Source organism: Salmo salar, chromosome 02 (assembly GCF_965601325.2).
Source record: "Salmo salar chromosome 02, fSalSal1, whole genome shotgun sequence".
Lineage (NCBI taxonomy): Eukaryota > Metazoa > Chordata > Actinopteri > Salmoniformes > Salmonidae > Salmo > Salmo salar.
The window spans coordinates 87,834,135-87,854,295 of NC_138292.1; the positions used below are offsets into that span (position 1 = coordinate 87,834,135).

A 20,161-nucleotide genomic window follows, 5' to 3' on the forward strand; every position below is an offset into this window, starting at 1 on the left:
ACATCCATAACTAGTGGTTTCCTCATTACCAGATATACTACATCCATAACTAGTGGTTTCCTCATGACCAGATATACTACATCCATAACTAGTGGTTTCCTCATTACCAGATATACTACATCCATAACTAGCGGTTTCCTCATTACCAGATATACTACATCCATAACTAGTTGTTTCCTCATTACCAGATATACTACATCCATAACTAGTGGTTTCCTCATTACCAGATATACTACATCCATAACTAGCGGTTTCCTCATTACCAGATATACTACATCCATAACTAGTGGTTTCCTCATTACCAGATATACTACATCCATAACTAGTGGTTTCCTCATTACCAGATATACTACATCCATAACTAGTGGTTTCCTCATTAGCAGATATACTACATCCATAACTAGTGGTTTCCTGATTTGCAGATATACTACATCCATAACTAGCGGTTTTTGCATTAGCAGGGAGGAGTTTCTGCAATCAAATTGTGTGTGCATCGCCCTCGTGCCGCAATTTTGGCAAACACAGAAAGGGGCCCATATTGGAGACCAAAAGTCGTCTGGCACACTGCTTAACGTTTCAACAACTTGAATAACTTATTTCTAGCCTACAATCATCGATCTTACTACTGTGAAAACAAGACAATTGTCATATAATTTAACAGGAGTCAATTGTTGTACAACTTCATGGTTATGATCTGGGCATCACCTATTACCTCAAATAAACAGTGGCTTTCTGCTGTTGTGGGCCTTTAACCTCTGACTTTGTCGTTCACACAGGAGAGAGATGTGACTATCGTGGATCCTCTGGGGAGCCTCAACAACATCATGATGCTGACGAGGCAGAGAAGAGTCTCTCCACATCAGAACACCTCAAGACACACCAGCAGAGACCCACAGGAAATACATCTATTTGCTGCTCTGACTGTGGGAAAGGTTGCAAATCTTCATCAGAACTTAAAATACACCGACCGGGGACACACGGGAGAGAAATCTTATTGCTGTGATCAATGTGGGAAGAGTTTTACTACATCTAGCTATCTAACTACACACCAGAGAACACACACTGGAGAGAAATCTTATGGCTGTGATCAATGTGGGAAGAGTTTTACTCAGTTAAACGGCCTGAAAGAACACCAGCGGACACACACAGGAGGGAAACCGTGTGGCTGTGATCAATGTGGGAAGAGATACTCTGATAAAAGATCTCTGATTAAACATCAGAAAATACATGAAGGAGTTGTTTCATGATATCAATGAATTAATGTCACAATGTAGAATGTTTTAACATTGTTGTAGGAGTATTTTAATGATCTCACAATGTAGAAGCCTAAACGTTTGTCCCTGTTCTATTGATTTCAGCATGATATGGATATTAGCCTCAGGGGCAAAATCCAGGCTCTGAATTGAAAGAGTACTATTTATGTGATTTAACAAAAAGTGACTAACACAAAAAGAGTTGTGTTACACTTACCACGTTGGCGACCCACTTGAATCAAAATGTAGCACTTCAAAATGTAGCTAGCTGTTTTCTACAAGTTGTCCTCTAACCAGGGATGTACACATTATTCCCAGATTCCGTGTGGTTTTTGAGCTGTTAGTTTTAACAGGACGTGCAACCTCATCTCCCTCCTCTCGGCACAAATGATTTCAACATGATATCGATGAGTGATGACAAATAAGTGTTGTGTTCCTTTGTTTAGCGACCCCTACATTTAAATGCATCACTCCAAAATTGTAGCTGACTGTCTTCTGCAGGTTGTCCTCTAACCAGTGAGGTAAAATATATCTCCCATTTCCATGTGTTTTGTTTAGTTGTGTTAGTTTCAACAGCACGTACAACCTGATTTCCCCCCTAATCGATATCAGTGATTTATTGCTACTTGTCAAAACAGCAGCGTTTCTGGTGCTTGTGCAGTTTATAAGGTGTTTGTTTTAAAAAATACAAGTAATATGATTATTGTGGCAGATGTTTGTGTACATAGCACATTTTATGTTTAGGTTTTCACTTTATCCCAAACTGTCTGCATATTGGTTATTGATTTAGACATGTTAAAACTGTGTTTTGACATTGGGCTATCCCACCTAGCAAAATGTCATTGAAAATACTTTGAAAATAAGACTATGCAACCAAATATTTCATGTAGCATTTAGTTATGATTATTATTAATGCAACCAACTGACACATTTTTGGGTACAATTAACAACAAATGTACTAGAGTAATGAAATTATATTGACATTGTTGCCCTGCTTTTAGAATATCAGGGTTCATTCTCAGATGTGCCAACCCAAATGTACTAGAGCATGACATTGGGGACTGGGCCCCGATCCAACAACATGCCTATCGAGTGAACCCTGAAAAGAGAGAGAAGCTCCGCAGTGAGGTGGAAAGTTACTACGGATATTGCAGGAGTTTCCTCTTGAAATTAGACATGTCCGTGGTAAGGACAACTTGGTTGCTGATTGTCTCAAGGCTGGGCAGTCAAACTATTTGTGTTTTGCGTTTAACCAGTGTGTTACCATGGATCACTATTTATTTTGACTGCACGTTTTTCCGTGTTGTAGATGAGTTTTATCTCTTATTCTTATCTGTATTTTTTTAAACTGCACTGTTGGTTAGGGGCTCGTAAGTAAGCATTTCACTGTAAGGTCTACACATGTATTCAGCGCATGTGACTAATAAAATTTGATTTGAGTTTCGTTTGGGCTCGTTCCAAGGGGACGAGAGTTCTAGAAGCTAGTGGGTTCCATTCCATAGAACGAAAAAGGAGAGAAAAATAATACGATTGTATATTATTATTTAGAAATGTGTTTTTTCTTGTTTTAATTTTTGACAGCCAGTAGACACCATGTAGCTCGTTAGCACGTGTAGCTCGTTAGCACGCACTGATTGGTGTCACCTCGTTAGTCAGTATGTGTTACACCTGTGCTGGCTTGTCCATCTCGTTAGTGGGAAGGTGTTTCACCTGAGCTGGTCCAGGTTCTATTTAAGAGTGTCTGGCCCAGTGCTCCAGTTGTCTTGATACATGTGGAGAGTCAACACCTTTAGTTGCGCCACTTTTTTGGTTTGCTTCCTGTCTTTAAGTTTGGTGTGGGTTTTTCTTTTGTTTGCCTCTTCTTGGGCAGATTTAGTGGGTCTCATGGTGGGTGTCTTTTAGGTCCCAGTTGTTGTTACTAGTCAACTTTCAGTGGACACCCCCATAGTGTCTATCAGAACCCCTCCTAAAACCCCACCTGTTTAGTTGTGGTTGTTGTCAGTGAGTCTTTGTTAGTTCCTCTTCTGTTTGAGCAACATTTTAGATTTTTCATGCTGGGAAACGTAACAAACAATGTAGTAAAACAAGCTTATATTTTGTGTTGGATGTTGCATCCAATTGTTAATATTTTACTCAATGGCATTTCCTTAGGGTGCTCATTAGTCTTTCAGTTGTTAGTCTTCTGTTTTTTAATCCTCTTATGTTTTGTGTACATTTTTATTTTCATTTTGTTTCTTTCTGTGAAGCCATTGTGTTGTATCCATGTCTGAAATGTGCTGTATAAATAAAGCTTGATTTGATTTGAACATATTGTAAAACAAATTAACCCAATGACTGACCAATCAACAGACTCTTGCAAAACCAATGAACAAATCTGTGCAAAAGCAACACGTATCTTGGTCAGTCTTAGTATGAAAAACAGTATAATTTCAGTATATCTTCCACTATGTGAAAATAGTGCATTGTATGAACGTTTAGTATCACTTTTCAACGAACCAAGTACATTTGTTGAAAATGATAAATGACCCTGCCTATACGCAGAAACACATTTAGTCATATGTAAAACACTCAAAGTAATGGATATGGAGCATATATGGCCTCAGTTACACCTGGCACCTAAATGTGACTTCTGTCATCTAATCACTCCAAACTGCATTAGGTTCAGATCTACCAGGATGGGCCTTTGACATAGTCTGGATGCGGTCAGGCCACCGAATATGCATAAGCAATGTAAAGACTAGTGGGGAAAAGTACATTCTACACATATTAGCTTCATAACAGCAAAGAACAAATGTGTGTGCCTGAGGGGAAATTAACTTTCATACAGCCAAAAGGGGTGAGAAATTACACCAATACCAGTGGACAATTTGCACTGCTGCTGAAAAACATCTCCACAGCATGATGCTGCCACCACCATGCTTCACCGTAGGGATGGTGCCAATTTTCCTCCAGACGTGACACTTGGCATTCAGGCCAAAGAGTTCAATCTTGGTTTAATCAGACCAGAGAATCTTGTTTCTCATGGTCTGAGAGTCCTTTAGGTGCCTTTTTGCAAACTCCAAGTGGGCTGTCATGTGCCTTTTACTGAGGAGTGGCTTCCGTCTGGCCTCTCTACCATAAAGACCTGATTGGTGGAGTGCTGCAGAGATGATGGTCCTTCTGGAAGGTCCTCCCATCTCCACAGAGGAACTCTGGAGCTCTGTCAGAGTGACCATCGGGTTCTTGGTCACCTCCCTAACCAAGGCCCTTCTCCCCCGATTGCTCAGTTTGGCCGGGCGGCCAGCTCTTGGAAGAGTCTTGGTGGTTCCAAACTTCTTTCATCAAAGAATGATGGAGGCCACTGTGTTCTTGGGGACCGCCAATGCTGCAGACATTTTTTGGTACCCTCCCCAGATCTGTGCCTCGACACAATCCTGTCTCTGAGCTCTATGGACAATTCCTTCGACATCAAAGCTTGTTTTTTGCTCTGACATGCACTGTTAACTGTACATAGCTGTGTGCCTTTCCAAATCATGTCCAATCAATTGAATTTACCACAGGTGGACTCCAATCAAGTTGTAGAAACATCTCAAGGATGATTAATGGAATCAGGATGCATCTGAGCTCAATTTTAAGTCTCATAGCAAAGTGTCTGAATACTTAAGTAAAGATTTCTAAAAACCTGTTTTGGGATTGTCATTTTGGGGTATTGCTGGGAGAGTTTTCTATCATTGGCAGTTTTGTACACAGTCATGTGATACGTGGCATAGAAAAGTCCAATCTTAGGAGAGTACATGGGAGGCACTATACTGTGTATCTGCAGGTGTCTATCTGGTCAAAACGACTGATACAGGTGCCCCTCCACCCTCTGGTGGGATGGATCATGTATACAGAGAAACCTAGATTCAAATACTTTGATTTGTGTGTATTGGGTATATGTTGTGAAATTGTTAGATATTACTTGTCAGATATTACTGCACTGTCGGAGCTAGAAACACAAGCATTTCGCTACACCCGCAATAACATCTGCTGAACACCTGTGTGATAAAATGTTTTATTTGAAATAAACGTCCTATTTATCAAAGGTGCTTTTGGCTGGAGTCAAAATTACTCCAAAGGATTTGAATTTGTTAAAAGTCCATTTTGATACAGAAACACTAAACCATGATTTAGATTTATTAAGAACAGGTTGATTGACAAAGTCATGAAAAATTTGAAGAATTGAATAAACCACATTTTGGCAATGATAAAAGATATGTCTCTGGGGTCAAAATGATCCATGTCAGAAGTATGGTTCAACGCAAATATGTAGTGGGTGTAAAGTTTGTTTTAAATTCTCTCTCATTAAAAACGAATCAATCAACACATGCTTCTCTTTGAACGACTTGATATAATATTAAACTTTATGAAATAAATGAAAAATAAACTTTTGGTTCCTCAACTGCGTTGCCCACTCCAGTCAGCAGATGGCGATGTGCGTCTTTTAGGTTCAGGCGATGCTGCCAGTGTGACGTATAATCTAGTGGACGGAACGCTCCTTCAACAACAACAGCTAGTCAGACACCTCGGTAGCTTTCTAGCAAACATAGCTACAACATTCACGCTCTTTACACTGTTTTGGTGTATATTAGTCGCTGTGTATTAAACACACTTCTGTTGTATGTACTTGTTGACCTATTTAATTATATATTTACGTTGTTTGCCAGCTAGCTGGTTTGCTAAGTTAGCTTAGAACTAGGCTAGTCGCTAATGCTAGCTAGCTAGTATCCCCGACCATGAGTTCACTAAGCTACTCTCCTCCTGTTAAAGAGGAGGTCTGCTGGACGGAGAAAGAAGTTCTCGTGAAAGAGGAAGAGGAAGAGAAAGATGTTACAATACAAAAACAAGTGGAGGGTGAGGCTGTTACCGTGAAAGAAGAAGAGAAAGATGTTTCAGTGAAAGAAGAGGAAGACGCGTTCAGAGTGAAAGAGGAGGAGGAAGAGAATGTTACAATACAAAAACAAGTAGAGGGCGAGGCTGTTACCGTGAAAGAAGAAGAGAAAGATGTTTCAGTGAAAGAAGAGGAAGACGCTTTCAGAGTGAAAGAGGAGGAGGATGTTACTGTAAAAAAAGAGGATGAGAAAGAGGAGGATGCAGTTTATGGAGTGAAAGAGAAGGAGGGGGAGATGACTGTCACATCGAAAAAGGAAGAGGAGGAAACTGGATATCTGGGTCCGGTTTCCCAAACGCATCTTAAGGCGTCCAATGGTTCTAACGATGAACTTAGCCATAAGATGGTTTTGAGAAACCGTTCCCTGATTAACACTAGTAAGTACTGTCTTAAATACAGAGGCACAAACTCTGCAGTTGTTGAACCGATGTGTGGTGTTAAAGGGGAAATCTGCAATTGCTACATCCATATTTGGACTTTAAATTATTAATTTATAGCCATTGATTCTTGAAGAATATAACACGTGCCTCATGAGCTTAGTTCAACTGTTGTACCCCATCAGAACCCCAAATAAGCTTTTTTTACTCCAATGTTTAGAAACAATGTAAACCAACACTGTATAGCCTCAACATGGTTAAAACTATAATGTTGATATCATGGATGGTCAGTCCTTGCATCCGTAGGTCTGTCTATGCATTTGAGATTCGTTACATTTCTCCAGCCCCATCCATCATCTTATTACCAAAACAGTGGTGGAATTACAGCTTTGTTATTGTTTGAATGGCAAGTTGGTTGAGTGATTTATGTGGCTTTTTTAAAGGGACAACCTAGTATTTAAACAGAAACAAAATGGCTGTCCAGAGACTTGGTTTGGTAAACAGCTGAGGGATGGGGGCTGGAGAAATGTAACCACTCTCAAATTCATTGGATGCTATTGCATCAACCTTAATCCAAAACCTAGCGACCTCGTCAAGAAGTTCAGACATCTTGGCGTAACAGTTATAAGGTGTTGGCTTGACAGTCGCTGGACCCAGGTTTGAGTTCAGCTCAGGGCTACCCCCTGAATTCACTACACTATGAATACAAAGACTGGCCACCCATGAGGTCAAAATTATAGTTTTAACCTGATTTCAAGGCTATATAGTATATTCTAGAATTGCCAGTTAAGATTTGCTGTGGGGGTCAAATTGTTACAGCTGTTGATACAGTTGAAGAGGGAAGTTTACATACACTTAGGGAGTTTTTCCTAGCCACCGTGCTTCTACACCTGCATTGCTTTCTGTTTGGGGTTTTAGGCTGGGTTTCTGTACAGCACTTTGAGATATCAGCTGATGTTAGAAGGGCTATATAAATACATTTGATTTGATGTTGGAGTCATTAAAACTCGTTTTTCAACCACTCCACACATTTCTTGTTAACAAACTATAATTTTGGCAAGTCGGTTAGGACATCTACTTTGTGCATGAAACAAGTCATTTTTTCAACAGTTGTTTACAGACAGATTAATTAACTTATAATTCACTGTATCACAATTCCAGTGGGTTTGAAGTTTACATACACTAAGTTGACTGTGCCTTTAAACAGCTTGGAGAATTCCAGAGAATTATGCCATGGCTTTAGAAGCTTCTGATAGGCTAATTGACATCATTTGAGTCAATTGGAGGTGTACCTGTGGATGTGTTTCAAGGCATAGCTTCAAACTCGGTGCCTCTTTGCTTGACATCATTGGAATATCAAAAGAAATCAGCCAAGACCTCAGTCTGGTTCATCCTTGGGAGCGATTTCCAAATGCCTGAAGGTACCACGTTCATCTGTACAAATAATAGTACACAAGTATAAACACCATGGGACCACGCAGCCGTCATACCGCTCAGGAAGGAGACGCATTCTGTCTCCTAGAGATGAACATACTTTGGTGCGAAAAGAGCAAATCAATCCCAGAACAACAGCAAAGGACCTTGTGAAGATGCTGGAGGAAACAGGTAGAAAAGTATAGGCCTTTTACTGTGGATATAGATCCACAGTAAAACGAGTCCTATATCGACATATCTGAAAGGCCATTCAGCAAGGAAGAAGCCACTGCTCCAAAACTGCCATAAAAAAGGCAGACTACGGTTTGCAACTGCACATGGGGACAAAGATCGTACATTTTGGAAAAATGTCATCTGGTCTGATAAAAAAAAATAATAGAACTGTTTGGCCATAATGACCATCGTTATGTTTGGAGGAAAAAGGGGGAAGCTTGCAAGCCGAAGAACACCATCCCAACCGTGAAGCACGGGGGTGGCAGCATCATGTTGTGGTGGTGCTTTGCTGCATTAGGGACTGGTGCACTTCACAAAATAGATGGCATCATGAGGTAGGAAACGTATGTCGATATATTGAAGCTACATCTCAAGACATCCGTCAGGAAGTTAAAGCTTGGTTGCAAGTGAGTCTTCCATATGGACAATGACCCCAAGCATACTTCCAAAGTTGTGGCAAAATGGCTTAAGGACAACAATGTCAAGGTATTGGAGTGGCCATCACAAAGCCCTGACCTCAATCCTATAGAACCTTTGTGGGCAGATCTGAAAAAGCGTGTGCGAGCAAGGAGGCCTACAAACCTGACTCAATTACACCACCTCTGTCAGGAGGAATGGGCCAACAATCACCCAACTTATTGTGGGAGGCTACCCATAATGTTTGACCCAAGTTAAACAATTTAAAGGCAATACTACCAAATGCTAATTGAGTGTATGTAAACTTCTGACCCACTGGGAATGTGATGAAAGAAATAAAAGCTGAAATAAATAATTCTCTCTATTATTCTGACATTTCACATTCTTAAAATAAAGTGGTGATCCTACCTGACCTAAGACAGGGAATTTCTACTCGGATTAAATGTCAGGAATTGTGAATAACTGAGTTTAAATATATTTGGCTAATGTGTATATAAACTTCCCACTTCAACTGTAAGTCATTGTAAAATATTCAGCCATTTATTTTTTCATGCCATTACATTGAAGGTGAAACATACCTAGATACAGTAACATTAACCGCTCTAGGGGGAGTGGGACGCTACCGTCCCACCTGGCCAACATCCAGTGAAATTACAGAGCGCCAAATTCAAAAACAGAAATATTATATAAATAAAAATTCTTTCAGAAAACATACAAGTGTTATACATCGGTTTTAAGATGAACTTCTTGTGAATCCAACCACGGTGTCAGATTTCAAAAATACTTTACGGCGAAAGCAAACCATGCGATTATCTGAGAACTGCGCCCAGCAGACAAATCATTACAAACAGTAACCAGCCAAGTAGAGGAGTAACAAAACTCAGAAATAGTGATAGAAATAGTGATAAAATGTATCACTTACCTTTGATGAGCTTCATATGGTTACACTCCCAAGACTCCATGTTACACAATAAATGTTTGTTTTGTTCGATAATGTCCCTCTTTATGTCCAAAAACCTCCGTTTTGTTGGTGCATTTTGTTCAGTAATCCATTGGAACAAAGCGCGGTCACAACAGGCAGACGAAAAATCAAAAAAGTACCATAAAAGTTCGTAGAAACATGTCAAACGTAAATCCTCAGGTTGTTTTCGTCATAAATAATCGATCATATTTCAACCGGACAATAGCTTCATCAATAGAAAAAGAAAAACAAGAAAGGCACGCTCCTGGTCACGCGCTGGACTCATGTCTGTAAATTTCCACTGTCCTCTCATTGAAAGTGGTGTTTCTCCCTCATTTTTCAGAGTAAAGGCCTGAAACAATGCCTAAAGACTGGCCACATGTTGTGAAAGCCATAGGGATTGTGAACTGGGTCATAAGTCTTTGTATGGTGGATAGGCTCTCAATGGAAAAACAGCCGTTTCAAAATAATAGCACTTCCTGGATGGATTTTCCTCAGGTTTTCACCTGCCATATCAGTTCTGTTATACTCACAGACATTATTTTAACAGTTTTGGAAACTGTAGAGTGTTTTCTATCCACATCTACCAATTATATGCATATCCTACTCAGGCTTCCGGGCCTGAGTAGCAGGCAGTTTACTTTGGGCACGCTTTTCATCCAGAATTCCTAATGCTGCCCCCTACCCTAGTGAGGTTAAAGGTGAAACATACCTAGATTCAATTACATTAAGGATGAAGCATACCTAGATTCAATAACATTCATGAATTGGTTTGAAACCTTTGTTTTAGAACCTTCTTAAAGTTGGTGTCTTGATGGTTTCTCACTCATACCCTGACTTTTTAAAAGGGATTTTGGTACAATTAGCTTAGTTTATAACGTGTATTTTAGGAACTGCGTGTCACAGCATGACAATGTGAACGTGATTGGTCGACAGTCTCTTGGATGGGCATTAAACATTTGAATAAGGCTGTAACTTAACAAAATGTGGAAAAAGGGAAGGGGTCTGAACTTTCTGAATGCTCTATGTTTTATTACATTTTTCAAATGTAACCTTTATTTAACTAGGTAAGTCAGTTAAAAACAAATTCTTATTTACAATGATGGCCTACACCGGCCAAAACCGGACGACGCTTGGCCAATTGTGCGCCTCCCTATGGGACTCCCAGTCACGGCCAGTTGGGATACAGTCAGGATTCGAACCAGGGTCTGTAGTAACGCCTCAAACAATCGATTGGTTGAACATTTCTAATGTGTATTTCTCCATATATAAACACCACCCACGTGTTTTAATAAAATAAAAATTATTCTCGATCAGGTAGAAATACTTTCAGACATCCCAAATGGGCACATTTATAGACCTACATTTGTGTGCAGGACAGGTAGACTAGTCCTACTTCTATATGCGTAATCAGGTGTGCGTCCTTACTCAACATTGACAGGACTGTTTCAAACAAAAGACAATTAATAAATTGACAAACCTGACGCATCTTCAAATCAAATGTATTTATATAGCCCTTCGTACATCAGCTGATATCTCAAAGTGCTGTACAGAAACCCAGCCTAAAACCCCAAACAGCAAGCAATGCATGTGAAAGAAGCATGGTGGCTAGGAAAAACTCCCTAGGAAAAACTCCCTAGAAAGGCCAAAACCTAGGAAGAAACCTAGAGAGGAACCAGGCTATGAGGTGTGGCCAGTCCTCTTCTGGCTGTGCCGGGTGGATATTATAACAGAACATGGTCAAGTTGTTAAAATGTTCATAAATGACCAGCATGGTCAAATAATAATAATCATAGTAGTTGTCGAGGGTGCAACAAGCACGTCCGGTGAACAGGTCAGGGTTCCATAGCCACAGGCAGAACAGTTGAAACTGGAGCAGCAGCACGGCCAGGTGGACTGGGGACAGCAAGGAATCATCATGCCAGGTAGTCCTGAGGCATGGTCCTAGGGCTCAGGTCCTCTGAGAGAAAGAAAGATCTTGCGGTGTCAGGTCTGGGTGGTCTGCCAGGGGCCATTTCATTTAGTATCCGTGGATTTGGGTTGGCATGGGGAATGATTGTATTTCCCCATAGAATGTTGTACCGAAGTTGACCGACTGAAAGGGAGTGTAACTTTGACTATAACTACTGTTACAAAATTCAAAAGGCACTCGCACATCTGATCAATCTTTTTGCAGGTGCATGGCAACAGTTGAAACAGGATGTAGGAGAAAGGAAACCGCACACTGCTCTCGATAGTATCACTGATATTTAATAAGCTTTAAGTATCGGCCTCACGGCCTTTGTCAGAGCTTTTGTGAATTTTTTTAAATCAGCACCCCTATGTAGACCTAGCCCCACCCACATCCGTTCCACGCATGGAAAGGGGTTGGAGGCAAAGGAAAAATAAATAAGTGCTACCAAACATAACAATATGCCTTTCGCAAACACAACAAAAGTGTATAAATAAGACGCATTAAACACGTCCATAAAACCACAATGAGGACATAGCAAGTTTTCATTAATCATTGGGTACGTCGTACGAAAAGCATCAGAATTATCTTAAATAGGCACATAATTCATGTTGAAATTCACAACATAACATACATAGGCATTTCATCATTAAGTCCTTTAGCAAATAATGTGTTGGAGGGTGAAAATCCAAAACATTCTCTTTTGCTCAGAGTATTATTAATATCACCTCCCCTGTCTGATATCTTGACTTTCTCTATGCCACAAAATCTAAAGGTAGAAATGTCATGCTTTAGGTCATTAAAATGTACTGCGACTGGATAATCCCTGTCGTTTCGCCTGATTGAACTTTTATGTTCACTAATTCTCTGTTTGAGAGAGCGGGAGGTCTTACCGACATAGCAGAGCCCACATGGACATTTAATAATGTAAATAACATGGGTGGCGGAACACGTAATGATATCATTTATTTGGAACCGTTTTCCTGTGTGGGTGTGGCAGAAATATTCACACCTCATCATATTGCATTGTGCGCATCCTTTGCATTTATAGCTACCATTTGGTAGAAGAGCCTGGCTGATTTTTCTTTTGTGGCTGGCAGTTGGCATGAACCAATTTATCGCGTAAATTGCGACCTCTCCTATACACAATAAGTGGTGGATTTTTAAATTCGGCCGGCAAAGTTGGGTCCGATGATAAAATATGCCAGTGTTTCTTGACCACACCTCCCACTTTTCGCCCCAGTAATGTGCTGGGCCGTACGCACAACCCTCTGAAGTGCCTTGCGATCGGAGGCCGAGCAATTGCCGTACCAGGCAGTGATGCAACCGGTCAGGATACTCTCGATGTTGCAGCTGTAGAACTTTTTGAGGATCTCAGGACCCATGCCAAATCTTTTTAGTTTCCTTAGGGGGAATAGGCTTTGTCGTGCCCTCTTCACGACTGTTCGTGTGTTTGGACCATTCTAGTTTGTTGTTGATGTGGACACCAAGGAATTTGAAGCTCTCAACCTGCTCCACTACAGCCTCGTCGATGAGAATGGGGACGTGCTCGGTTCTCCTTTTCCTGTAGTCCACAATCATCTCCTTAGTCTTGGTTACGTTGAGGGATAGGTTGTTATTCTGGCACCACCCGGCCAGGTCTCTGACCTCCTTCCTATAGGCTGTCTCGTCGTTGTCGGTGATCAGGCCTACCACTGTTGTGTCGTCAGCAAACTTAATGATGGTGTTGGAGTCGTGCCTGGCCATGCAGTTGTGGGTGAACAGGGAGTACAGGAGGGGACTGAGCACGCACCCCTGGGGAGCTCCAGTGTTGAGGATCAGCTTGGCAGATGTGTTGCTACCTACTCTCACCACCTGGGGGCAGCCCATCGGGAAGTCCAGGATCCAGTTGCAGAGGGAGGTGTTTAGTCCCAGGTTCCTTAGCATAGTGATGAGCTTTGAGGGTACTATGGTGTTGAACGCTGAGCTGTAGTCAATGAATAGCATTCTCACATAAATGTTCCTTTTGTCCAGGTGGGAAAGGGCAGTGTGGAGTGCAAAAGAGATTGCATCATCTGTGGATCTTTTTGGGCGGTATGCAAATTGGAGTGGGTCTAGGTTTCTGGGATAATGGTGTTGATGTGAGCCATTACCAACCTTTCAAATCACTTCATGGCTACGGACGTGAGTGCTACAGCTCTGTAGTCATTTAGGCAGGTTGCCTTTGTGTTCTTGGGCACAGGGACTATGGTGGTCTGCTTGAAGCATGTTGGTATTATAGACTCAATCAGGGACATGTTGAAAATGTCAGTGAAGACACCTGCCAGTTGGTCAGCACATGCCTGGAGCACACGTCCTGGTAATCCATCTGGCCCTGCAGCCTTGTGTATGTTGACCTGTTTAAAGGTCTTACTCACATCGGCTACGGAGAGCGTGATCACACAGTCATCCGGAACAGCTGATGTTCTCATGCATGCCTCGTTGTTGCTTGCCTCGAAGCGAGCATAGAAGTGATTTAGCTCGTCTGGTAAGCTCGTGTCACTGGGCAGCTCGCGGCTGTGCTTCCCTTTGTAGTCTGTAATAGTTTGCAAGCCCTGCCACATCCGACGAGCGTCGGAGCCGGTGTAGTATGATTCAATCTTAGCCCTGTATTGACGCTTTGCCTGTTTGATGGTTCGTCACAGGGCATAGCGGGATTTCTTGTAAGCTTCCTGGTTTGAGTCCCGCACCTTGAAAGCGGCAGCTCTACCCTTTAGCTCAGTGTGAATGTTGCCTGTGGCTTCTGGTTGGGGTATGTACGTACAGTCACTGTGGGGACAATGTGCTCAATGCACTTATTGATAAAGCCAGTGACTGATGTGGTGTATTCCTCAATGTCATCGGAAGAATCGCGGAACATGTTCCAGTCTGTGATAGCAAAGCAGTCCTGTAGTTTAGCATCTGCTTCATCTGACCATTTTTTTATAGACCGAGTCACTGGTGCTTCCTGCTTAAATTTTTGCTTGTAAGCAGGAATCAGGAGGATAGAATTGTGGTCGGATTTACCAAATGGAGGGTGAGGGAGAGCTTTGTCTCTGTGTGTGGAGTACAGGTGATCTAGAATTTGTTACCCTCTGGTTGCACATTTAACATGTTGATAGAGATTTGGTAGAACTGATTTAAGTTTCCTGCATTAAAGTCTCCGGCCACTAGGAGCGCCGCCTCTCGGTGAGCGGTTTCCTGTTTGCTTATTTCCTTATACAGCTGACTGAGTGCGGTCTTAGTGCCAGCATCTGTCTGTGGTGGTAAATAAACAGCCACGAAAAGTATAGCTGAGAACTCTCTAGGCAAGTAGTGTGGCCTGCAATTTATCACAATATACTCTACTTCAGGTGAGCAAAATCTAGAGACTTCCTTAGATTTCGTGCACCAGCTGTTGTTTACAAATATGCACAGACCGCCCCCCCTCGTCTTACTAGAGTGTGCTGTTCTATCTTGCCGGTGCAGCTTATATCCCGCAACCTGAATATCCATGTCGTCATTCAGCCACGATTCCGTGAAACATAGGATATTACAGTTTTTGATGTCCCGTTGGTAGGATATTCGTGATCGTACCTTGTCTAGTTTATTGTCCAATGATTGCACTTTGGCGAGTAATATTGACGGTAACGGCAGCTTTCCTACTCGCCTTCTGTGGGTCCGGACGAGGCATCCGGCTCTTCGTCCTCTGCGTCGCTTCCTTTTGCGAATAATTGGGATGTCGGCCCTGTGGGGTGTTTGGAGAATATAGTCTGAGTCCTGCTTGTTGTTGTTGAAAAAATCTTTGTCTAATCTGAGGTGAGTGATCGCTGTCCTGATATCCAGAAGCTCTTTTCTGCAGAAACATTATGTACAAAATAATTTACAAATATCGGGAAAGAAAACACATAATAGCACAATTGGTTAGGAGACGGCCATCTCCTCCGGCGCCATTTTTGAGTTAAAAGCGTTTTACTGGTTGAAGGGTTTTTTAAGTACAAAGAGGTTGATTTGCGATCATGACACAAACATTATATTAAGCAAGACATTCAAAGAATCCTTACAATTATAATCCAAAGTAGTGTGAAATGCACTCATAAGCAACCTGGAAATGGAGGTTACTCTCCTGAGTTTTCCCCCGTTCACATTCTGAATACATTGTAAAAATCGAAAATCTTTGCTCACCATTTTTGCTCCAGGCAGATATACTACATCCATAACTATTGGTTTCCTCATTAGCAGGGAGATGTTTCTGCAATCAAATTGTGTGCGCATCGCCCTCGTGCCGCAATTTTATTAAACACAGAAAGGGGCCTATATTGGAGACCAAAAGTCGTCTGGCACACCCCTTAGGATTTCAGCAACTTTAACTTTCTTCTAGCATACAATCATCGATTTTACTACTATTGTGAAAAGACAAAATATGACTGTTCTTGCTAATTTTAAGACAATTGTCAAATAATTGTAACATTCATTACAGACGTCAATTGTTGTACAACATCATGGCTACGCTGTTGGCATCACCTTTTACAGTGGATTACTGCTGTTGTCGGCCTTTAATTATCTGTCTGACTTTGTTGTTCACACAGGAGAGAGACGTGACTATCATGGGTCCTCTGAGGAGCCTCAACAATCTCATGATGCTGACAAGGCAGAGAAGAGTCTCTCCACATTAGAACACCTCAAGAAACACCCACAGAGACCCACAGGGAAGAGAACTCACTGCTGCTCTGACTGTGGGAAGAGTTTTGTTTCTTCTGGACATTTAAAATCACACCAGAGAATACACACGGGAGAGAAACCTTATAGCTGTGCTCAATGTGGGAAGAGTTTTACTACATCTGGCCAACTGACTTTACACCAGAGAACACACACAGGAGAGAAACCTTATAGCTGTGCTCAATGTGGGAAGAGTTTTGTTCAATCTGGCCAGCTGACTTTACACCAGAGAACACACACAGGAGAGAAACCTTATAGCTGTGATCAATGTGGGAAGAGTTTTGTTCAATCTGGCCAGCTGACTTTACACCAGAGAACACACACAGGAGAGAAACCTTATAGCTGTGATCAATGTGGGAAGAGTTTTGTTCAATCTGGCCAGCTGACATTACACCAGAGTACACACACAGGAGAGAAACCTTATAGCTGTGATCAATGTGGGAAGAGTTTTGCAGCATCTACAAGTTTGGCTCTACACCAGAGAATACACACAGGAGAGAAACCTTATAGCTGTAATCAATGTGGGAAGAATTTTGCTGCATCTAGCAGTCTGATTCTACACCAGAAAATACACACAGGAGAGAAATCCTATAGCTGTAATCAATGTGGGAAGAGTTTTACTACATCTGGTCAGCTGACTTTACACCAGAGAACACACACAGGAGAGAAACCTTATAGCTGTGATCAATGTGGGAAGAGTTTTGCGGCATCAAGAAGTCTGACTCTACACCAGAGAACACACACAGGAGAGAAACCTTATAGCTGTGATCAATGTGGGAAGAGTTTTGCTGCATCTAGCAATCTGAGTCTACACCAGAGAATACACACAGGAGAGAAGTCTTTTAGCTGTAATCAATGTGGGAAGAGTTTTATTACATCTAGCATTCTGACTCGACACCAGAGAACACACACAGGAGAGAAATCTTATAGCTGTGATCATTGTGGGAAGAGTTTTGCTGCATCTAGCAATCTGACTCTACACCAGAGAATACACACAGGAGAGAAGCCTTATAGCTGTGATCAATGTGGGAAGAGTTTTACAGGATCTAGCAATCTGACAATACACCAGAGAACACACACAGGAGAGAAACCTTATAGCTGTGATCATTGTGGGAAGAGTTTTGGTCAATCTGGGAAGCTGACTGTACACAGGAGAATACACACAGGAGAGAAACCTTATAGCTGTGATCAATGTGGGAAGAGTTTTGGTCAATCTGGGAAGCTGACTGTACACAGGAGAACACACACAGGAGAGAAGCCTTATAGCTGTAATCAGTGTGGGAAGAGTTTTACAGGATCTTGCAATCTGACGATACACCAGAGAACACACACAGGAGAGAAACCTTATAGCTGTGATCATTGTGGGAAGAGTTTTGGTCAATCTGGGAAGCTGACTGTACACAGGAGAATACACACAGGAGAGAAGCCTTATAGCTGTGATCAATGTGGGAAGAGATTTACAGGATCTAGCAATCTGAGAATACACCAGAGAACACACACAGGAGAGAAGCCTTATACCTGTGATCAATGTGGGAAGAGTTTTACAGGATCTAGCAATCTGAGAATACACCAGAGAATACACACAGGAGAGAAACCGTATAGCTGTGATCAATGTGGGAAGAGTTTTATTACATCTCGCAATCTGACTCTACACCAGAGAACACACACGGGAGAAAAATCTCATAGCTGTGACCAGACATAATCTGATAAAAGATCTCTGATCAAATATCAGAAAATCCATGAAGGAGTTGTTTCATGATATCAATGAATTAATGTCACAATGTAGAATGTTTTAACATTGTAGAAGGAGTATTTTAATGATGTCACAATGTAGAACCCTAAACGTTTGCCCCCTGTTCTATTGATTTCAACATGATATGGATATTAGCCTCAGTGGGAAAATCCAGGCTCTGAAAGTGTTGCGTTACACTTACCACGTTGGTGACCCACTTGAATAAAAATGCAACACTTCAAAATGTAGCTAGCTGTTTTCTACAAATGGTCCTCTAACCAGGGATGTACACATTATTCCCAGATTCCGTGTTTTTTGAGCTGTTAGTTTTAACAGGACGTGCAACCTCATCTCCCTCCTGTCACACAAATGATTTTAGCATTATATCGATGAGTGATGACAAATAGGTGTTGTGTTCCTTTGTTTAGTGACCCCTACATTTAAATGCATCACTCCAAAATGTAGCTGACTGTCTTCTGCAGGTTGTCCTCTAACCAGTGAGGTAAAATATATCTCCCATTTCCATGTGTTTTGTTTAGTTGTGTTAGTTTCAAAAGCACGTACAACCTGATTTCCCCCCTAATCGATATCAGTGATTTATTGCTACTTGTCAAAACAACAGCGTTTCTGGTGCTTGTGCAGTTTATAAGGTGCTTTTAAAAAAAAAACAAGTATTATGATTATTGTGGCAGATGTTTGTGTATATAGCACATTTTATGTTTAGGTTTTCAATACACCACAAACTGTTTCTGCATATTGGTTATGGATTTGGACACCCGAAATGTAATTGAAAAGACGTTGAAAATCAAACTATGCCCGACATCCAATATACAGTTCAGTTTTAGTTGAAAGTTGAGAAGATGTCTTTTCGGGTTGTTTTTTCATTGACTTGAAAACAACTTAATTTCAACATACTTGCAGCCTAAACACATGGACGCAGTATAATAGATTGGTCTATAATCAATTGTATTAACAATCTGACATCACTCCAGTATTTCTTGACAACATTCAAGTGATAATTGTCTTTATTCCACTCCTGAAGAAGCATGATTTTAAATCACCTCATATTTCAAATATTCAGCCTGACAAAATATACATGTTTTATTATTACATGCCTCACCATTAAGTTAATTGTTGACAATACATATTAACAAAGGGGTGTACATTTGGTATTCATATTTACATTTAGTAATCCTAATTATTTATATGACCAACTGACAATTTTTGGGGACAATTATATTGACATTGTTGCCCTGCTTTTAGAATATCAGGGTTCATTCTCAGATGTGCCAACGCAAATGTACTAGAGCATGACATTGGGGACTGGGCCCCGATCCAACAACATGCCTATCTAGTGAACCCTGAAAAGAGAGAGAAGCTCTGCAATGAGGTGGAAAGTTACTACAGATATTGCAGGAGTTTCCTCTTGAAATCAGACATGTCCGTGGTAAGGACAACTTAGTTGCTGATTGCCTCAAGGGTGGGCTGTCAAAAAGATTTGTTTTGCATTTAGCCAGTGTGTTGCCATGGATCAATTTATTTTGACTGCATGTTTTTCCGTATTGGAGATGAGTTGTGTTTGGGCTCGTTCCAAGGGGACGAGAGTTCTAGAAGCTAGTGAGTGTTAGGATTCTATAGAAAGAAAAAGGTGAAAAATAATACGATTGTATATTTCATTTACATCATTTAGCAGACGCTCTTATCCAGAGCGACTTACAGCAGTGAATGCATACATTTCATACATTTTTTTCTCCGTACTGATCCTCCTTGGGAATCGAACACACAACCCTGGCATTGCAAACACCATGCTCTACCAACTGAGCTACACTTAGAAATGTTTTTAATTGTTGACAGCCAGTTGGTGAAGGTGAAGCATTGTAGTTGATTATAATGAGAAATGGAAGTTGTTTTCTGTTGGTGGTGAGCATTCTATTAAGGGGGAAGGTGTTACAGTCTTTCTTTTAAGGTGTTAGTCTTTTTGGTTTTCCATTTTATGTTTTGAGGTTGGACTTTAGCACGTCTAGCTCGTTAGCACGTCTAGCTCCGTTAGCACGTCTAGCTCCGTTAGCACGTAGGACGCACTGATTGGTGTCACCTCGTTAGTTAGTATGTGTTACACCTGTGCTGGCTTGTCCATCTCGTTAGTGGGAAGGTGTTTCACCTGAGCTGGTCCAGGTTCTATTTAAGAGTGTCTGGCCCAGTGCTCCAGTTGTCTTGAT

The 20,161-nt window shown here is 41.3% G+C and overlaps 1 protein-coding gene across 1 annotated transcript; it reads left to right on the plus strand.

Annotated features, from left to right (window-relative positions):
• The first annotated feature begins 5,766 nt into the window (after window positions 1-5,766).
• LOC145862999 (uncharacterized) lies at window positions 5,767-18,186 on the plus strand. The gene is made up of 2 exons (XM_082968048.1): window positions 5,767-6,539; window positions 16,081-18,186. Exons 1-2 carry the CDS (start codon window positions 6,008-6,010, stop codon window positions 17,910-17,912), a joined length of 2,364 nt encoding a protein of 787 aa, XP_082824174.1. The 5' UTR covers window positions 5,767-6,007; the 3' UTR covers window positions 17,913-18,186.
• Window positions 18,187-20,161: the final 1,975 nt, after the last annotated feature.

Bases quoted from the DNA above. Each gene is read 5' to 3' on its own strand.
- LOC145862999 (XM_082968048.1), top strand. From the start codon at position 6,008: ATGAGTTCACTAAGCTACTCTCCTCCTGTTAAAGAGGAGGTCTGCTGG. The intron at 6,540-16,080 runs GTAAGTACTGTC...TTGTTCACACAG, and splicing joins CCGTTCCCTGATTAACACTA to GAGAGAGACGTGACTATCAT.